A 19,830-nucleotide genomic window follows, 5' to 3' on the forward strand; every position below is an offset into this window, starting at 1 on the left:
AACCTCAAAATATCAACTCATTTACGTTTGCACAAATTTTAATTTTTTCTCAAAACCAAGCAATGAAAATTGATGAAAATTGGTATTTTCTTGAACAAAATGACTAAAAATTTTCATCAGATATTTTTTTAAACACGATTAGCTAGAAAGGAAGTCCTCAAATATTAGATTCGTATAAATTATTGCATAATATTTTTAATTTTTTAATTTCGGTTGATTTATGATGCTTTCTAGCTAAAACTTCTTTCGTTTAAATACCTTTCGAGTTTACTTTCATGTGAAAATATTCTTAATCTTTATTCTGAGTTTCTTCTAAAAAAAAAACATAAGATTACGATGTTGTTCCTCGATCCCTCTCTAAGTGTGTGGAAAATTCATTTTGAGGGGTTGTTTTTTTTATTAATTCTCTGTAAAAAACGTTTTTAGGTGTGAAAACATACAACGTAACTGTTGCCTGCGCACCGGACCGTCCTCTCGAACGAATAGCGGTAAGTGTTTTTTGTTTGTTTGTTTCCCTTTTAACAATCTAATTAACATAATGCTAATGTAAACATTAACAATTTAAAATATCTTGATTTTTTTTTCTGTAAATTCATTTAACAACTGAGATTCGTGAATTATTTCACCATAAAGTTGGTATTTTCGTAGTTTTCGTGAAGGTATTCTATTGAAATTGTTTTGATTTTGGGGAAATGTAATATCTATATATAATAGAGAAAATTGCAATTGCGGTATCACATATTACGTTTTGTATAGCAGATGTTGTTGAGATATGTATGAAATGTATAGCTAACCGTCGGTATTGATGGTTATTGTTAACATCTGCAATATTACGTCTATTATGGTCTTTTTCTTATTTTTTTTGTTCCAAATGATTGAATCATTTTAAAGCATAATGCATTCTTAATAATTATCTTGAAGTTTGCATTGGCCGACAATGTCAACCTGTTGTCTGATTTTGTAACTACTATTAAGCCGATAGTTCAAACTTGCCGTTGCTGATGGTAAACGGTGACACTGTTTTGTGGATGGATTGTTCGTTAAACCTGTCCAATGGTTCACCGTTCGGTATGTTTTTGCTCGAGTGTGTGGTTTCGATTGGTGGTGTACTTTCCAGCGATGGTGTTGACATCTGGGTGGCGGTTTGCAGCAGATTTAGCTTATCGACCGATGCCATACGTATGTTGTTGGACGCCTGTACACCCTTGAGCCGGTACGGATGGGGCATCGCGTACCGCAACTTGTCCCAAAACCACGGATCATCCCACCGTACGTACGTGTTGGTTTTCAGGTACGCCCGAAGTTCCGCATCGAGCGTATCGATATTACCGATATCTTCGTAAATGATCGGTATGACACGATTGCGCTTGTCCGCCACCGACTGTAGGTACGCGGTGTTAAACTCCATCTGGCCCCAAACCGATTCGATGTAGTTTGGCGACAGCACGATGATGGTGCGGCGCGATTCTTCCACCGCTTTGGTAATCTGTGTTCGAAAAAAACAGGAAATGTAGAAGATTAGCACGAATATTGAATGATAAATGTGCTTCAGAGAGGAAGAGGAAGAGGTAGGGATACGAACCTGCGAGGAAATCAATTCGCCCGGCATAAAATCACGCACGTGCCAGCAAAGCTTAAAATTCATCGGCTCACCCTCAAGCTTGGGCATCAGCGTACTGACGATAAAGTCTTCGTCCTTGTGCGAGTACGAAATGAATGCATCGTAACGCTTGTCCTGGTCGATCTGCGCTTCGGCTACCAGCCACCGCAACCGATCGTGCCGGAACAGCCACACCTTTATCTCGTGCTGGTAGCGCGTGTACAGCCAGTAGCATATAAAGGCAGCCACCGCCAGACAGGTGACGGTCAGGGACAGCACCACGATCAGTATCGTCCTATAATTGCACAGCTTTTTCTGTGTACCGGAGTTGAGCGGCTCACCGTCCGCACACCGAAGCTCCGTAAAGTCCGTGATGCGTGCTACGTTATCGGCTACAAACTGTAGCAGTGGTTCATCACATTCGCATTTCCAAGGATTCGCCGACAGACTGATGCTGCGCAGCTCGGTACGGTTTGCTAGCATTGCGACGAGCTGCGCATCGAATTTCGACATCTGGTTGCCACGGGTATCGATCAGTTCGAGACGATCGGGCAAGTTGTCGTACGGTAGCGTCGTTAGATTGTTGTTCGCCACATACAGCTGCCGCACACTGTTCCAACCTTCACCCAGAGTCGTCGGTAACGCACGCAGCATATTGTTCGCGAGATTCAGTTCAATGACATCGTAACGAACGTCCAGTACGGACGGGCTTAAAATGGCGGGCGCAACGGTTAGATTTCGATCGCTACAGTTTACTATAATTTCACTTCTCGCTGGACGTTTATAGCAAGTACACTCAGTTGGACAGAAGTTATTGGCCGCATCAAGCTGACAGATCAGCTCTTCGGGCGCTACATCGTACAGCGCGTGGTAAGCTAGCGCTGGTGGATTAGCGCACAGTGCCCCTTTGAAAGGGGACGTTATTTCGGTGTATCCCTTCGCACGGATGCTTTGGACGAGCGGATAAAACAGACAATCGCAATTTAGTGGATTACCGTTCAGTAGTATATTCGGTGGCAATCGATCCGTGAAGTTTTCCACTTGAAAGTCGAGCCGCGTAATGTTGTTTGATTGTAGATTGATGACTTTAATAGCACGCGATGCAAACCGGAAGTTCATATCGCTCAGCTGGCTGATCCGGTTGTGCGACAGATTGAGCTCGGTCAGTTTCGGCATGAACTTTGTAAAGTCTTGAAACAAGGTGATAATCTCGTTGTGCGACAGATCCAGTATCATCACATTCTCCAACGTATTGAACGGTGTTTGATCAACTACGAGCGTTTCGCCGTTTTGATACACCACAGGCGTACCGTTCACGTGCAGTGCCACCCGGTTGTGGTTGAGAATAAGCTTGCGAAGGGAGGATTGATCGTTGAACGTATGCCAATCAATTTCATGCAGCTGGTTGTGATCGAGATACAACTCTTTCAACATTGATTTCGACTTCAAAAGTTTGCTGTAGAAGTAGAAGAAAGAAAAAACATAAAACAATTAATTTAATTCCTGGTAAATTTGATGGGCTTGAGTGAACTTACTCATTCAGGGTCGTTAGCATGTTGTGGCCAAGATTTAGAATTTCTAATTGCTCCGTATCCTGAAACAATTTATCCGGTAGGCTTTGCAGCAAGTTATAGCTCAGATCGAGAGTTTTCAACCCAGTTGCACCGGCAAACAGATCTTCCGGCAAACGATCTATCCGACATTGGGCGAGGTAAACTTTGGAAAGTTTTTTTAATCCCGCAAACAGTCCATCCCCTAGGACAAGTCGCTCGTTATGCTGCTCCTGAGCGGAGAATATGGTTAAATTGAAATTATTCTTCAACAAACCACTCGGTAAGCTGGACAGGTGGTTATAATTCAACAGCAGTTGCGACAATGCGGGCAGCGAATCAAACACATCCGCCTGTAGCTCTGTAAGCTGATTACTGGAAAGATCGATATCGTTCAGCTTTGGCAGCTCCACAAATTTGTCCAGTCGCTTCAGCTCGTTGTTGTACAGCGTCAAATATTGGAGGTTCGGTAAGCTACTAACTAACCCGGCCGGCAGTTCGCTCAATCCATTCTCCATTAGTTCCAGATTTGTTAGGTTAGCTAGCGGGCGCAATAGCGCCGTAGCGACACGGGAACCACCGTCCCCTTCGCGCAAATCGAGCGTGTGAAGCTTGGTCAGACTTGCAAACAGTTGATCGTTGTCGAGTGGCCGCGCGGCGGAACGCTTCATCGAAAGCACCTCCAGTTCGTTCAGGTCGGCGAACAGCACCGGCTCAAGTGGTAACGGTTCGCTGTATTTAGTATTTTCCACAAATAATAGCTTTTTTATATTGCTAACTTGCTCACGTTCAATAAATCCGGCTAGGACGTCGACGAGCGATTGATTTCCGTATGGCATCGGGCAGTAGTAATAAGATAGGTTGTCGATCTTACTCGCACTTAGGTTGGGTAAGTTTGTGATGGTTTGCAGTAGATTGAAATCTGGCTTGTTTGTACATCGCACCTGTAGCTCTATTTCGCTAGTCTTCTCCACTTTCACACGCGTCAGTTTGACTCTGAATGTGCTACACTGCAGATCCCATTCCATGTCCCTGTAGATAGTGTTGCTGATGCAGCTTTGGTCGCCATTAGATGGGGCTAGGAACGCCAGTACGGCTAAACCGATTAACCAAAGAGGACGCATCGCAAACAGAAGTACTTAAATTTTCGTTTAGAATTATCTGTAAAGACAATGAACAGCAAGATCGTAAGTGGTAATGAATTGGTTTTTGGAAATTGGTTTATGAATTCTGGCAGTAATCTTATCATTGTTGTTACTGGGGAAACACGCCTCGTCTAAACAAGACTTTGAGGTTAATTTGATACGGTAGCATCACTTTCAATAATGGCACGTAACACTCTGTCTTTTAGGGGGCGAACAACTACACCAGAAACTATCAACGTATGAGTCGATGACAAACCAGGATTAGAGAACGTTGTACATATCGATGGCTGATCGTACGTGACTTAAAGCTTCCTCAAGTTCTCACAGTCGTTGTGGGTTTTCTGGGTTTTCGTTCCATTCTAACCGGTTCATCAATTCGTGACATTTTTTTGAGATGTACTTCAACGATAGTTACTCATAGCAGCTGGGACCCCAACGCTCGACCAAACTGATCGCTTTCAATTCCAATTCCGAGCTTCGTGGCGGAATGGCGGTGCCTCGGAGCTTGTCCAATGGCTGTCCATTTTATAAAATGGATGATTTGTTTCGACCTTTCTGCAGTACAAAACGCAACCAAAAGAGAAAAAAAACCTCATAGCGTACTAAAACTTTCATGAAGCTAATATACGTGTTGTGTGTGCGTGTGTGCGTGTATTGATGTGCACGGGGATTGTTGGTGATCGATAGACCAGAAACGCATGTGAATGTTACTGTGAGCCTGACATCCGAGCTCTGCTGACGATGATCGCGGAACGGGTTCGCGCACACACTTGTCCGCTTATCACATCCACTTCACCGCGGTTGGTGCTGCTGCTGCTGGGCAAACCGGTTATGTTGATGGCGCACCGAATAACTCGCCACAAGCCCTAAACAAACAAGCGTGTTTAGGTTTGCTGGCCAGCAAAGAAAAACATTCCAAGAAATTGATTCTACGATACGTTCACGACATATTTATTCCGGATGAAATTATGCATGGTGAAAAAAAATGGATGGAAAAAAGCTTACCTTTTACCCCCTCCCACCTCGGTTGCTGCTAACTGCGCACCACGATGCAAATGTTTGTGCGGTGTTGTTGCGGGATTTTTCAGACATCGATTTAGTACCGCCTTGGCGGGGTTTTCCCGTGACTGGTTCCGCTACGCCACGACACGTGCGTGCACGTACTGTGAATATGTGTGCGTGCACGGTACAACCAAATTCACACCCCGCGCGTGTGTCTCTGCCTATTGTTTGCGGGGTCGCGTACTATAAACAAATGCGCGATCGTTTTCGAAGATGACGTGCGTTACTGGCGCTGGTATTGTATCGCATGGTGACGGAACTATGCGTACCCACACATCTACACTGTTTGTTTCACTGTATACCACAAAGTCTGGTTGCGTTTAAAACGCACGCCAGCGTTATTGTAACGTCTGGAGCCGTGCGCTGGCAAGAGCATACTGAGTATGTACGGCATGAGAAGAGCTAATGTATGCTGCTCTACGCTCACGGCACGTTATTAATGCAGGGTTTTTCACACGGTGTCCAACACTAGTGCCTCTAATGGTTGGTTTTACCATTTTTTTTTTTAAAAAGGCTACCTACATATCCCTTCGTTTGTGGGTAAGAATAGGACCAGGTACATCATACAGGAAAATTAGAACTCTTCTTCAAATTTCTTAAATTAAAAAATTCTGTGCTGAGGGACGGAATTGTTTTATAATATAATACGAATATCCGGTTTTAAACACATCAAGTACTTTGTATTATGCTACGCATCTTCCATTCTAATAAATCTGAACTGAAGCTAGACATCTGTAATACATGATCCGAGACGAACGCTTACGAAGCTGTGGTTTTAGCATTCCTGGTTTGTTATATAAATGCATTTTTCTGCTTGACAACCGAACGTACAAATATTGAGTTTGTTTTATGCGAATTTGAGGCAGAAGGAGAAGTAATAAAGCGTTTAACTGTAGTTCGCGATATTATTGCAGTGTACATAGATTGAGTAGAGAAAAAGGTAGAATTAACCTTAGTAAAATTAGTATAGAACCTTATACTTATAGCAGCTTGCTATAAAAATATTATATCTAACTCATCTTTATTGACATGCGCTCGTTCAAAGTGTACGATGCATTTCGTAGTAAATAATTTGATCATAGTGCTTTGGATTGCATGTACGTAGGAATGCAATTATTTTGTTTTGACCGACGTGGCGCTTCAATTAACAATAACAAGAGTTTTCCAGTGTCGTATGATGTTAGATTTTTTACAAAATAAAAACAGTTATAAAACCAAAAAGATACAATCACATTGCCAGTTGAAACATATCGGTTTCACTGTTCGTAAATAAACGTCTTTGTTTGAATTCCTCAGCATTTTGAGCGAAACATGTTGTAAAAACAGGAGAAGGGTTGTTTGCTATATTTTTGTTTACATTTTTTATTTTCCATTGGGTTTAACCAGAAACTACGTGGAATTTAATCAACGATGGTGAAGTAATCTGATCTTAACTGGAAATAAAAAGGATTTTGCCATGATTAAGGGCCGGTGTTATAGGTGGTAGCGGAGGTGGGTATTTTATACGAATGCATTGGTACCCCTTTCCCATCCGAACCGTTGTCCCGTAACGAAGACTGTGTGATAAAAGTAAGTCTATTAAACCAGAAATGGACCAGACCTTACGTCATGGCCTTGGTATTTTTCAGAATAAAACATTATCGATATAGTGATCTTATAAAGTGAGTGGAATAGGAGAATCATAAACGATTTGCATAAAAATACAATTTGAATTAAATATTATTGAATATCTTCTCTTATTCCATTGAAGAGAAACTCCAGACACGACGGGTTCTTGTGTACAGACTTCTCAAAGTCTCTCACCTTTTGGGGTACTCCTATTCCTGGGAAATACCTAGGAATGACACCATTTGCAAGATGATCTGTTAGCTGTTAGACACACTAATGGATTATCAGTCGGTTTCACCGGTCGAGAGAATTCTGATGCTGTCAGTACTTGGGTCTTGTACTTGTAAGTAGTACACTAACATCGATTCCACAGTTGACTAACTCTTAGCTTGGTTTTCTCTGAAAATTTTTGAAAGATTAAACGCATCTTCAAATTCTTGATACGACCATGCCGTTCTAATCGAGCAAAAAAACACATTCAAAAAGATTAATTAAGAAATATGGATGTACTTAAGCACAGAAGTCAGAATTTGGAAGATTTTTAAAGTTTCTTTAATTATGGAGATTGGGATCTTGGAATATTAATTAGGGAGATTGAAGACACGGATTTTATTTTAATTTGTGGGTCTATGCAGAATAAGATTCATCAGGATCCCGACAAAATTAATTCCTACTAGTTATCGAGTAGACTATAAACGACAAACCTATCTCAAATTATTGAGAATAAATGAGACCAATATCACGATGTCATTATCATTTATTTATGCCACCACGTGCATAACGGTTTCGCTTACAATCTTACACATACACGATTTTTTTTAATGTCTAGTATTATTCACAAGCTAAATCTAGTCAAACGAATATGCCGGATAAGATTAATTTAAAAAAAATTGGGAAGATTTGCAACAGAATGCATCCAAAATATGTAGGAAGAAGATCGTTTTTTTTGTGTATTAGACACAACATTACATACAGTTGTGACTGTATAGAGTACGTGTCCGATAGGGTAACATAATGACTTTGAGTGCACACCTTCTTAAATTAATAAACACACTATTACGCTCGGGATTTGCCCGTTTTTTTGCAATGGTTTTTGGCAATAAAATGTAGGTAAACACACCTGAAAGAGTTGCATTGGTAAGAACCCCCCCCCCCCCTCCCCTTGAGGTGCGGTTTTTGCCGGGGGGGGGAAAGAAATGCTATTAAAAATTACGCCCCAAAACTACTTGCTAAACCGTCGTCGGTTTCTTTGATCGTTTGCCTTACGTGTAGTAGCTTTGGATGGTGCCAGTAGAAAGGAAGGAAGGGAAACATTAGTCTATCTGTTGAGAGGCAGATCAGTGGATAAGCTATGATGAAAATAAATGTATGTTTTTGTAAAATGTTGACGTACGTGGAAATACGCGAATAAGAGTACTAATGCCCACACGCCTTGTGTGCCGAAGGCAAACGTATAAGAGTGCATCTGTTGCTTTGAGTGTATCGGGCATGACGGGTTAATCTGTACATGCCCGATCTTTTTTTTTTTTGCTACAATGCTCAGTCTATTTGGTTGTTGCGATTTTTGCGTCCGCCATATTTGCTATTCGCACGTCCATCATTGTTCGTCTGTTTCGATCGGAGTTGATTGAGCGAACTTCCTGGCCCTAAACGTCACTTTGCTTTGCATTGCTGTTGATGACGAACGCACCGTTAATGTGACCACTGACACGGTAGGGATTGATCGGCTGATGATAGTAGACGGGCGGCGTACCCGTCACCGTACCGTTGCCACTGATAATGAATGGACCGGAGGCGGGTGCCGTACAGGCGGTAGGTTCGGTTGGTGGTGTGGTAAGAACGGGCGGTGTGGCCGGTGCGGTTTGTGGTTTAATAAGCTCCATTTTGTCGTCCACCGTGGTACCGTGCAGCTGTTTCATGAAGAGGCCGCCGGCGGTACTGACACCGGACTTGACAGCGGTACTGGTACCTGTGGCGCCTCGCACCTTCGGTGGATGCGGCATGGCAAAGCGCACCTTGTCCCAAAACCATGGATCACCCCAGCGCACGTACGTGTTGGTGTGGAGGTAGGCGCGCAGTTCCGGCTCGAGCTCATCGATACTGCCAATATCGCCGTAAATCACGATGATCAACCGGTTGCGTCGTTCCGCCATCGATTGAAGATGTGCTGTGCGGAACTCTAGTTGACCCCAGAGAGACTCTAGGAAGTTGGTCGACAGCACGATAATAGTACGCCGTGATTGCTCCACTGAACTTGATATCTAGCGAGAAGGGTAATGATAAGATTAGACAGGTTAAAAAAGGAATAGTCTTACTTTGGGGATGCCACCATTATCGGAGGGTGTGTCGATATTTACCTGTGAGGAGATCATTTCACCCGGCGTCCAGTCACGGACGTGCCAGCAAAGTTTGAAGTTCATCGGATCACGCTCTAGCGTCGGCACCAGATGTTCGGTTATGAATGCTTCGTCTTTGTGGGAGTATGATACGAACGCATCGTAAAGCTTATCCTTGTCGAGCTCCTCCTCAGCGACGAGCCACAGGCAGATACCGTGCTTGAACAGCCATACCTTCAGCTCGAGCTTGTATGTGTAGTACACGAAGGAAAGCATCGCCGCTAGACAAGCGAGCACTGACACGATGACGCACACCAACACGATCGTGTGCGTACGATCGGTACACAGATCACCGAGCGTCGTATGCTCCAGCTGCCGTCCGTCAGAGCAACGAAGTCGTCCAAAGTCCTCTATACGGCGTTGGTTCGTGTGTGCGAACGTCACAAACTGTGTCGCCTCACACTCACAAGTCCAAACGTTGTGGGCAAGTCGCAACGTATTCAGTGTCGTGCTTGCGCTCAACATTTCCGCAATGGGGGCGCTCAGTTCCGTAAGTCGGTTACGGGTGAGATCAAGTAGACGCAATCCATTCGGCAGCTGAGCAGTTTCTAGCGTACCGATCGTGTTGTTTGATGCGTACAGCTCACGTACCTCACTCCAGCCGCCGGCTACTGTCGTCGGCTTATCGGGTAGCACACTGATGTTGTTGTTCTCGACGTGCAACTCAATAAACCGATAGCCGAATGTGGATGGACGGGGCAGTTCCGGTACCTCCGTCAATCCTTGGCTACTGCAGTCCACTATAACACCCATATCTTCCGGACGTATAAAACATTTACAAGCGGTCGGACAATGGCGTATCTGCGTCGTCGGCGTGTCTAGATCGCATAGCAGCTCCCGTGTCGGTACATCCTTTATTAGCATTCCCTGCAGGTGTTCCGGACCCTGGCAGGTAAGGGCATCTGCCACCAGCTCCAACCGATCGTACACAGCGGTGGCCAGCTTGTTCTGAATGTACTTTGCAAACGCATACGCAATACAGTTGCAGTTAAGGGGGTTATCGTTCAGCAGTATCCGCGCTCTTCCGGTTTGCTCCTCGTAGCTGCGGCGTTCCAACAATACCAAACGCTCCATATCAGCGAGATTGATCTCGATGATGTTATTGTGGCGCAAATCGACCGTAATAGCTGGCGCCAGAAATTGAAGGTTCGCGTATGTCAGGCTAGTGATGTTATTGCGCGTTAGATTGAGCCGCTGCAGTTCGTGGGTGTTGAGAAGCAGATCACGCGGTACCGCCGTCAGCCAGTTTGACGACAGATCGAGCTCGCGCAGTTGGTGCAGATGCTGGAAGGGTGTACCGTCCTGTACGAACATACCGAACTCGTCCGGTGCGGGGATATCGCTTGGATCTTCATCGTTCTTGTCCAGTGCCGGTCCGGGCAGGGCGTTGAGTGTTTCGAACGCCAGTTGATTAGCTTGCAGATGCAGCGTATGTAAGGCGGTTGTATAACGGAATGCGTTGAGCTCGATCGTATGTAGCTGGTTGTGGTCGAGATAGAGTTCCTCTAATTTTCCCAATGCCTTCAGTATGTCACTACAATGGAATAGAAAGCATGAAAAGAATATTTAAAACTTGAAGCTGACTTAAATAATTCCGTTGTACTTACGCGGAGAGTTCACCAATTTGATTATGCGACAACCGGAGGGTATGTAGATCTCTGGTATTCTTTAGCAATCCATCCGGCAGATTTGTCAGCTGGTTATGCTGTAGCTGTAGAATGTACAGCGCTTTTTGATCCCGCAATAGATCTTCGGGTAGTTGACGAAGTTGGTTGAAGGCAAGATTCAGTTGGGTTACGTTGGGCGATCCGTGCAGCAGCGTACCGGGCAGACTGGTGAGTCCCATCCGCTCCAAGTTAACCTGCTCCAGTGCCGGTAAGTTCTGCAAGAGATCGCGCGGTAACGTTTCGAGCTCGACCCGCTGCGACGCTAGTTTCAGTTTCCGCAGTTCATGGTTTGCTCGAAACAAACCCTCCGGCAGGGAGCGGAAGTTATTGAAGCCCATCGCCAGCTCGGTCAGGCGGGGCAGATCGGCGAACAAGTCGCTCGGTACCGATTCGAGCTGGTTTGCCGACAGATCCAAACGCTCCAGCTCCGGTACACCGGTAAACACCTGACGGCTGACAGTGCGCAGCTTGTTGTGCCAGAGTGTGAGAAGCTGTAAGTTTGGCAGATGGCGCAACAGTCGTGGATTAAGTTCCTCCAGACTGTTGAAGCTTAGCTCGAGTATGCGCAGTTTCGGTAGGGCATCGAATATGGTCGGCGGTAGCTGAAAGATGTTATCCCGCATATCTAGCCAGGTGAGATTGGGCAGGTGTTCAAACAGGTCCGGTCCGATATCGCTTAGTTTCGCATTGCTGATGGCGAGCCGATCGAGATTCTCCAACCCGGCAAAGTGATTCCTCACCAGTGACGCACTGTGTTCGTGATTTGCATTATTCTTCAGCCAGAGTACCTTAACCTGTGTGGTACCGAGAAACGACACCAGCTGTAGAATGGACTGGTGGCGTGGAAATGGACAGTCATCGATCGTTAGCCGGTTCGTTTCACCGATCGAGAGCTGTGGTATCTGATCGAATTCATAGCGTCGATTACGCTGACAGCGCATCTCCGCGTACTGATGCGGTTCGATGCGCAGATGGACGGTCGAGTCCGCTTCCGGACAGTCGATCTCTGTTTCGGCACCGGTGTACGAGCGACAGGAACAGTTCCGTAGATCCGCCGGACAAATGCCAAACCCATCGAGTCCGACTCCTCCACGGTAACCGGTAAGAAATCCTTGACCGGGGTGAAGAAGTAGAAGCAGTATTGCTGTCAGAATCCTCCACTTCTGAAGATAGGACCGTATGTCTTTGGAAGCGCTCATTGTGATCGTTGCGTTTGGGATGTTTTTGATAACTCAGTATAAGTCAAGTTTTTTGATTGCAGACGTTGAGGATATGCTTGGCAATTAGGACACAAAGCTTTGGGAAGGTGACACCATCTGGTGATACATTTTCTTGGTAATCCTCTTTACTTCGTCTACCTGTAAAAAAATCGGAAAGATAAGAAACCATCAAGAAACCGTTGTGTTAAGCCTATACCCTTACAATTAATTGGATAAAATTCTCTGGATAGGAAGGAATTAAAGCTGAAGGTATAAGATCGTAACAAGAATCAAGTATACAAGAAAGAAAAAAAAAGACTTCCTATCTGTAGCTGTCATATTTTATTCTACCCTTATTTAGCTCTCCAACGAGAATCAGATATATACCAGCTGTACGTTCACTTATTGCGTTACGAACGGTTCTGGTCCGTTTGCTTCCCCCCGCAACTGGACGGTAACAGTTTTGTTGTTGTATTTCGATTCGCAGTGCTTCACCTAACGGAGATTTCTCGTTTGCTTTTACAACCGGGTTTGATTGCGGGTTCTTGCCCCCTTTGCTTCACCGTACCGTGTCAAGACGTGCGCGTTACAACAGGACAGCAGTGTAGTTGCACGGTCAAGCGAGTTTTAAAGTATATTTCTTTTTTAAAAAAAAATGTTATGTACGGTTCCGTTTCGTCGATCGTTTGTTTGAGGAATTCTTACGAGAGGTTACTATCGTGTTTTTAGTGGTGCTGGGGATCCATTGCTTCCGGGGGGGGCAGTATTACCGGTAGTAGCATTGGAAACATTTACCAGAAATCCAACTTTAGCCGAGAGTTCCAAAATCCAAACACCACGTAATGTGTTCCGATGAAAGGTGTATCATTGATTGAAGCAGATACACAATTTTTCTCACAAGCAGGCTTTCACTCGGCAGTGAAAATGTGGCAGCGAAAATCGTTTCAATAATTCCACCGCACCCTCCCACGATTTTCCGGCTTGTGTGATTACTCCAAAAAAAAAAGAAAAAGGGGGAAAAAACGTAGCAACAAACGAACTCACTCCCATTTCTACCGTTGCGTCTCGGTTTTACTGTGCGGTGGGAAACTCCATCTCCATTGTCCACTTCCGGCAGACGAAGGGATCCTCACTCTTCCACCCAACATTCCGGGTGCTCCGGGTGCATTAAGATTGAGCACCAAACGATCCCACACCCATCGCGAGATGTGATACTCCGATAAGAAGTCCTCGGTGTGTTCCGGTGTCGGTGAGCTTGCCTCGTCTCACTCCGCTATTCCACTGGAAAACAACCGAACCGTGCCATTTGCCTTACCACCGGCAATGGTTCATGTTTAATTTGGGAATTTATTATCGACCCTTCAGAGGTCGATCTTTTTTGTCCCCTCTCTCTCTCTCACACACACCCTCCGCAGTAACTCCAGCTTCCCAAACTTTGCTCATTACTTTGCGACCGATTACAAACTTCAGGTGATATAATCGCCAGAAGACCGGCGGCCATCTGAAAAAACTCTGCACTGCTGCAAACATGCCGCTGTGGAAACCTAGACGAATAAAAGAGATTGAAGCGACAGTATGACAGCGAGTGGAGTACGAAAGACCAAAAGTGATAGAAAATGCAAAAGCGAAGGCCACGCAAGTGGAACGGCTGTTTTCGGAAAGGAAGGGGGGAGCAGGGCGTGGGGGAGGGGGGAGTATCGTTTTCTTTCACCTTTCTTTTCCACCGTTCCCGTCCCCCGGTTCAGTTCACCGTTTTCTGTTGACCCCCGCGCACTAAAACAAAAGGGAAAGCGAGTGAGCGGAAGGACGGGGCTGGGGGGGGGGGGGGGTCGATAGTTTTGTTCCATTTGTTTTCCACGGTCATCCGCGGAGGGGTTTGGCTGTCTGTTTTTCAATTCAATGCCATTATTAAAACACTGTCGAGGGAAGGCTATTTCCATTTGGGTGGTTTCTTTCGAGCGAACCACTGACTCTTGTTGCAGCAACAACGGTGGGAAACCGGGGGTTTTCTTCTTTGCTGTTAAGTGTATCGCTTTTTTTTCAATATTTTTCAAAAATTTTGTGTTTGCAGGTGTGTGGGAGCATAATTTTTAGTAATAAGCTGATTGATTAAAACAGACTAAATTGATAGCGCATTATCAGACACGTTTATGTCTGTACCAAAAACGCCCGAAAGTATGCAATGTATCATCATCTGACAGGTGTTTAAAAGCTTTTAAGAAGGGATTTAGTAAATGTCAAAATTAATCCAATACACACAAATACACTGAAATACAGTGGAGCGCTGATTATCCGGGTACCGTTTATCCGGCTGTCATATTATCCGTTTAGCTGGGAAATGATAGTTCCGAAGGAGAATTGACATATGAAATGCAAAAACCGATGATGGCAAGAAATAAAAGCTTCAATAGGGAATGATAAAATTTTCTCAAATTTGAAAAAAGACAGATTTACTTTGCAAAGTGTAAATAAGAAAATTAACATCTAGCTTCATAAAAAAAGTCTATCCATAACACACTAAACACTAATATTTATCAATAAAAAGAGTTGTGCCTATTATCCGTGATATTCGCTTATCCGGCAAGGGCTGAATCCCGATGAGCACGGATAATCGGCGCTGTACTGTACACTCAACAGTTCATTAGACAGTAGATTAGAGATCTTCAGATATACACTAGTAGATCAGAGCTCAAAAAAACGTAATAATTACATACTTTTAGGAGCCTAATACACTATCCAAATGGAACGTCGTTTGTGGAATGTTACGAACAAATCATATAGAAAAAAAAACAACGAATTAATAATTTCAAAAAATAAAAACACTCTCACACACCGGTTGTACCGCCGGTCACACATTCATGGTTGAGTTTCGCTTTCGGCCAGCCTTCAAAATACGTCCGACGTGACATTGATAATCAACACAAAGTCAGTTCGTGACCGCGTACAAATATCACTTTCGCCACCGCGATTGCGATCACAAAGAAAATGACTGGGAAACTGGTAGTTTCAGTAGATTTTGTGCCTTTCTTTGGTGTCCTTTACAGCTCCACGTTTTTTTGTTTTGGTTCAAAAAATAAAAAAACACTAATTATTAATTTCACATGAGCATAAGCTAATGGAAGCTGCGGAAAGGCCGGGGAAAGGAAATTGGGAAGTTTCCAGCATTTCCCATGAACCCGGAGGCGTGTTTCCCCCCCCCCCCCCCCCCTGTAGAGATAGCTGTTTTGGTAAACTGTAGCATGGATAAGCTACAAGCTGGAGCTGTGGAGTAGTTTCAATTTTTAGGCTTACCTATTTCTCCTCGCCCCCCCCATTTCGTCGCTACTTCTCTTCCAAATGTGCTCCTATGGAAGGGTTTTTATTTTTGTGTTCCGATAAATCTGCTTGTGAATGAATTTTTCTCGCCCCTGGTATTTTGGTTGGGTTCGTCTGCGCGAAATTAACTGTTCATGCAAAAAACCTTACCCAACCCTTCCCCTTCTCCCCTTCTCGCGCCTCTGGCACACCTTTTCCATACTTCTGTTACGCTTCCTATTTTTTTTTAAATCGAAAAGCAAAGCAACCGATAAGGTTCAATTTCCTCCCGTCAATCGATTCCCCAAAAAAAAACCCCCCCGATGGTGGTCTAATTGATTTTCCAGCACGGAAATGTACCCCCGTTACACTACCCCCAATTTCGCATTTCTCACGCCAACGAACTTTGGTGGATTGCTGTGTGTTTTTTTTTGTGTGTTTCGTCTTATGTTGGAAAACCGTACAATTTTCTCTCCTGCCTTTGCAATGCATACTTCCCTGTTGGTATTATTGTACCGGATCGAATGTGTATAATTCCTTCACGGTTCTGTTCCGGAATTTTCCGTGTAGTGTGTCTGCTCAGTGCTCAGTACGACGGTTGGGCCTAAAACTTTCCAATCATCCAGTACCACGGGTTTTTCGGGGAGTTTCTGGTCCAACTTCCACTTTGCGCACAATCCTTTTGCTTTTGGTAGGTCTTTTGAGGTAGGGAAAAATGGAGGAGGGGGGGGGGGAGCAGGAGTGAGGGGGAGATTTGGTTATGGTGTAAAATAGTGAAAATGGTCCCGCGTTTTATGGAACGGATCTTATCCAACGGAAATTGGAACACGATTAGTAATCCCATTCCTTATTTATATCTCCAATGGATGTGATTGCTCCAAATACTTGAAGTTGGACACAGTGGGCAAACATTGGGAAATTCAAAGAGTCAGAAGTCTTTTTGTTTTTGTTCGATTAAAAAAAAATATTGGAAATATATCAATTTGGTTACTGTAAATTTTGAATGATCAACCACAAAACAAGTCACAATGTAGCTCTCCTCCTCTGAGGTACCTAGGAGCAATTTCCTTAATCATGACTCCCAACCAAAAACCTTACCAGAAATGTGGCATGATGTGCACCATATGTCCACTGATCTCACGTACGTGCAGAAAGATCAAAATTTGCTTTCGTTTTGTGTAAAATTGTACTGTACTTCCCTTCCTTGTTGGGGTTTGGACGCCATATTGTCAGGTATCTCACCCATGGGAAGTAGCTGACGATCCTTGGAGACTCCAAACTATATTGGAGTGCTCTGGCATCCAAACCGTCCGTTTGTTTATCTTGTCGCGACGTACCCTGGGATAAGCTGATCCGTCCACCGTTTTGTGGTGATGGCATGTCACCGGGAAAACCTGTATGTAGAGCGCAAAATTCGATAATCTTGTGCCACACGGTGATGTGTTTCGCATACGGCTCAGAGACCCCATGGAGTTGTTGATTCGAGGTAAAGAATCGAATAAAAAAAAGTCTGGCGCAATACGGCACCCGAGAAACGGTTTGGCACGTGGTTCGCAAGGCAGTAGGCAAAATATGATACCCAACCCAGTTTCAGACGGACGGTGGACACACAACATCAAATCTCTTCAAACGTCCGAAAACTAGAGCGCGGTGAAAATAGGGTCAGGAGAAGAGAGCAAAAAACCTCTGGTGCGCCCTTTTGTTTTTTGGAGTGACAGCCGTCCAGTCGATAATCTGCTGGCTCCGGTTCCGGTGTACTGTTTCTACCTTCGAGGGGTTTCGTTTCTTCTGCAGTGCTTTTTGATGCAGACGGACAGGGTAAAGTGCAAGTATGCAAGTAATTTTTTTGCAGTACGGCAAACAACCGCACTATGGGTAAGCGCTGGACATAAGATGGCAATTATATTATAATTTTTATAAAAATATTTCATATTATTTTGTAAAATATTTTTTTATGAATATTTTTTTGAAATATTTTTCTACCTGTATAAAAAAAATTAAAAAAATATTTTTTTATGAAAAATTTGTTAAAGTAGTAAAAAAATTGAAAAAAAAAATATTTTCTTAACAAAAAAAAATGTTTTATCGATACGGCCAGGCCGTTCTACCTGAATAAAAACAAAAAAACAAAATATATTTTTTATGAAAACTTTTTTAAAGTAACTAAATGAAAAAAATTGAAAAATGGAAATTGAAATTATTTTTTTTCTTAACAACAAAAAATGTTTTATCAATGCGGACAGGCCGTTCTATACGTTTGTGTTCCACTGGTACTCCCTGAAGGGAATTTACCCAACCGATAGGTATTAGTTTCATTCCATAAAATGCAAAAAACAAAAAACAGGGAAAACAAAAAAAAACACATATTTGCAATGTAAAATTCACCCCCGGTGAGGGTTATTTCTCGATAAACCGGGGGAAACTTGATAGAGTGGTTCCTATATCAAGCTGACGCGCGTTCGCTGAGAGAGAAAAAAATATATATGCGTTCGTCGGCAAATACTTTCACACAAAATTCCTAGAAGGTTACCAATTAGTGTGAAGTACTATAGCACACGGAAGCAAAACGAGCAGTGCGCTCGGATGATCTCTGCCTTCAGGGGAGACGACATTGCGTTTGAAAAAGCGCAAGACTTTCTGATACGTGAAACGTGCACAAACGTGTTGCAGCATTTATTTTATTTTATTTATTTTAAAATTTTATTTAACCGATTTATATAAGAACAAAAAGAACAATGCGAGAGTGAAAAACCCAGGTGACGGGACTGTCTGGGGGTAAACAATATTGGGATTTTGGCTGGAACGTTTACAACAAAAGATTGGTGAGATTTCTTCCGTTAATCGTTTATTTGTCGGGGTGTGAAAAGTGCACGAAACAAAATAAAAAATAAAGCAAAAAGGTTTTTTTCTTCTGTTGCACAACTTTAAAACCGCAAAGAAAAATTTGTTGCACGGTGGTATTACGTGCGGACATATGTTTGAAAAAAAAATTAAAAAAAACATTGGGTATTAAAATAAATATTTAAAGCAACAATATTACTGACAGAGGAAATATAAAACTATATCGAAACAAATCTCCGCTCGGTGCATTCTATAAATATATTTCCCATTTTCCGGGTGTTGCTATGCTTTTCGTTCTATGTATCTGAACCTTGTTGCAACCAAACTGGGAAAAAAACGGCACGAGAATTGAGGTTAAAACAATGTTCATTAAAATAGCATCCGCTTTTCGTTGTTGTTTGGTAGCGAAAGCAGAATAACGTGCACACGTGCGGTGCCTTCCGTTGAATGCATTTCATTGCATCTCATATGCATATCTCATCCCCACGATATACCTGGGCGTGCAGCAAATGTTGTTGCACTTGAATAAATTGTGCGTAATTTCGCTGGGCTGGAAAATCCTACCCAAAAACATATGTGTAGGTGTGTTCGGTTGTGTTTTCCTCTGTTGTCTTTCGTTCGCTTCTTCTGTTTTTTCCAAGTGTTACACATTTCACTTGAACGCTTCTGCGATGTGCTTGAAGCAAGTATCTTTGCCAATACAACCAAACACATTAAAATCCATCAGTTAGGAAATACTGGAAAAAACAAGGTAAAGACAACACTATAGCCTTTCCTTGGTTTCCTTGCTATCATAACTTTTTCATCTAAAAAGGAAAAAAAAACACGATCACTAACAGCAGATGATGGATCGTTCGTGTTGTGAAGAAGAATTAAAAATATATGCGTATTTGTACAATTGGATGTGTATGGTTGTGATTGTACTGCTGCTGCTGTGTCCATTTTTATGTTCTGTTTTATAACTTGAATCACTCCCTCTCCATTTTTTTTCTTTTAATTTCCCTTCCCTTTTGGAAGGCTTGAAAGCGTAACAATTATCACCGCACCTTCGCGCATACGCTGGCCCACGGTTAACGATGATGACATAATTTACTTATTTCTAATGCAAGAAAATTCCTCCACCCATCATCACTGGCATGGGTTTGTAGTTTTTTTTTTTGTACGCCAACTCCATCATCAAATGGCCACCGAAACAGTGCCAGAAGACCAATGGCGAGTTGGTTTTGGTACGGTGAAAAATTCGCCACGGTCTGGTTGGTATCCCTCCATTTCTCTCCCTCTCTCTCTCTTCCTCTTTGTCTCTCTATCGTTCTGTACGGAATGGTGCGTGGACCGTGCCGCGAAAAGCGATCGTAAAATGAATGCAGCCTTCTTTTACTCCACCTCAATCCTTCAACCCCCATCCGTTGCACACAGTCATTCATAGCTACTATTACGGTGGTTGAGAGCTGGACGCTCATCGTTGGGC

The 19,830-nt window shown here is 43.5% G+C and overlaps 3 protein-coding genes across 4 annotated transcripts in view; 1 reads left to right on the forward strand and 2 right to left on the reverse strand.

The window, feature by feature from the left end:
• LOC125767220 (cation-independent mannose-6-phosphate receptor) overlaps positions 1-19,830 on the forward strand; it is a 58,837-nt gene that overhangs the window by 5,129 nt on the left and 33,878 nt on the right. Inside the window, exon 3 of the mRNA XM_049433578.1 lies at positions 427-488. Coding sequence (XP_049289535.1) covers positions 427-488 — 62 coding nt within the window. The remainder of the gene's footprint in view (positions 1-426; positions 489-19,830) is intronic.
• Positions 158-5,771, reverse strand: LOC125767208 (protein toll-like). 2 transcript variants are annotated; one of them, XM_049433557.1, is made up of 4 exons: positions 5,301-5,771; positions 3,136-4,311; positions 1,583-3,056; positions 158-1,486 (listed from the first exon to the last, which is right to left on the reverse strand). In XM_049433557.1, exons 2-4 carry the CDS (start codon positions 4,272-4,274, stop codon positions 971-973), a joined length of 3,129 nt encoding a protein of 1,042 aa, XP_049289514.1. In that variant the 5' UTR covers positions 4,275-4,311; positions 5,301-5,771; the 3' UTR covers positions 158-970. The 2 variants fall into 2 exon arrangements, with proteins under 2 accessions (XP_049289514.1, XP_049289523.1); XM_049433566.1 differs by lacking the exon at positions 5,301-5,771 and adding an exon at positions 4,711-5,191.
• On the reverse strand, positions 7,704-13,361 carry LOC125767204 (protein toll-like). The gene is made up of 3 exons (XM_049433545.1): positions 10,969-13,361; positions 9,323-10,895; positions 7,704-9,226 (listed from the first exon to the last, which is right to left on the reverse strand). Exons 1-3 carry the CDS (start codon positions 12,225-12,227, stop codon positions 8,612-8,614), a joined length of 3,447 nt encoding a protein of 1,148 aa, XP_049289502.1. The 5' UTR covers positions 12,228-13,361; the 3' UTR covers positions 7,704-8,611.

The sequence above is a fragment of the Anopheles funestus genome, chromosome X, assembly GCF_943734845.2.
Source record: "Anopheles funestus chromosome X, idAnoFuneDA-416_04, whole genome shotgun sequence".
Taxonomy (NCBI): Eukaryota; Metazoa; Arthropoda; class Insecta; order Diptera; family Culicidae; genus Anopheles; species Anopheles funestus.

Bases quoted from the DNA above. Each gene is read 5' to 3' on its own strand.
- LOC125767204 (XM_049433545.1), bottom strand. From the start codon at position 12,227: ATGAGCGCTTCCAAAGACATACGGTCCTATCTTCAGAAGTGGAGGATT. The intron at 10,896-10,968 runs GTAAGTACAACG...ATTCCATTGTAG, and splicing joins CAAATTGGTGAACTCTCCGC to TGACATACTGAAGGCATTGG. The intron at 9,227-9,322 runs GTAAATATCGAC...CCTTCTCGCTAG, and splicing joins GTGAAATGATCTCCTCACAG to ATATCAAGTTCAGTGGAGCA.
- LOC125767208 (XM_049433557.1), bottom strand. From the start codon at position 4,274: ATGCGTCCTCTTTGGTTAATCGGTTTAGCCGTACTGGCGTTCCTAGCC. The intron at 3,057-3,135 runs GTAAGTTCACTC...CTACTTCTACAG, and splicing joins ATGCTAACGACCCTGAATGA to CAAACTTTTGAAGTCGAAAT. The intron at 1,487-1,582 runs GTTCGTATCCCT...TTTCGAACACAG, and splicing joins GCGAATTGATTTCCTCGCAG to ATTACCAAAGCGGTGGAAGA.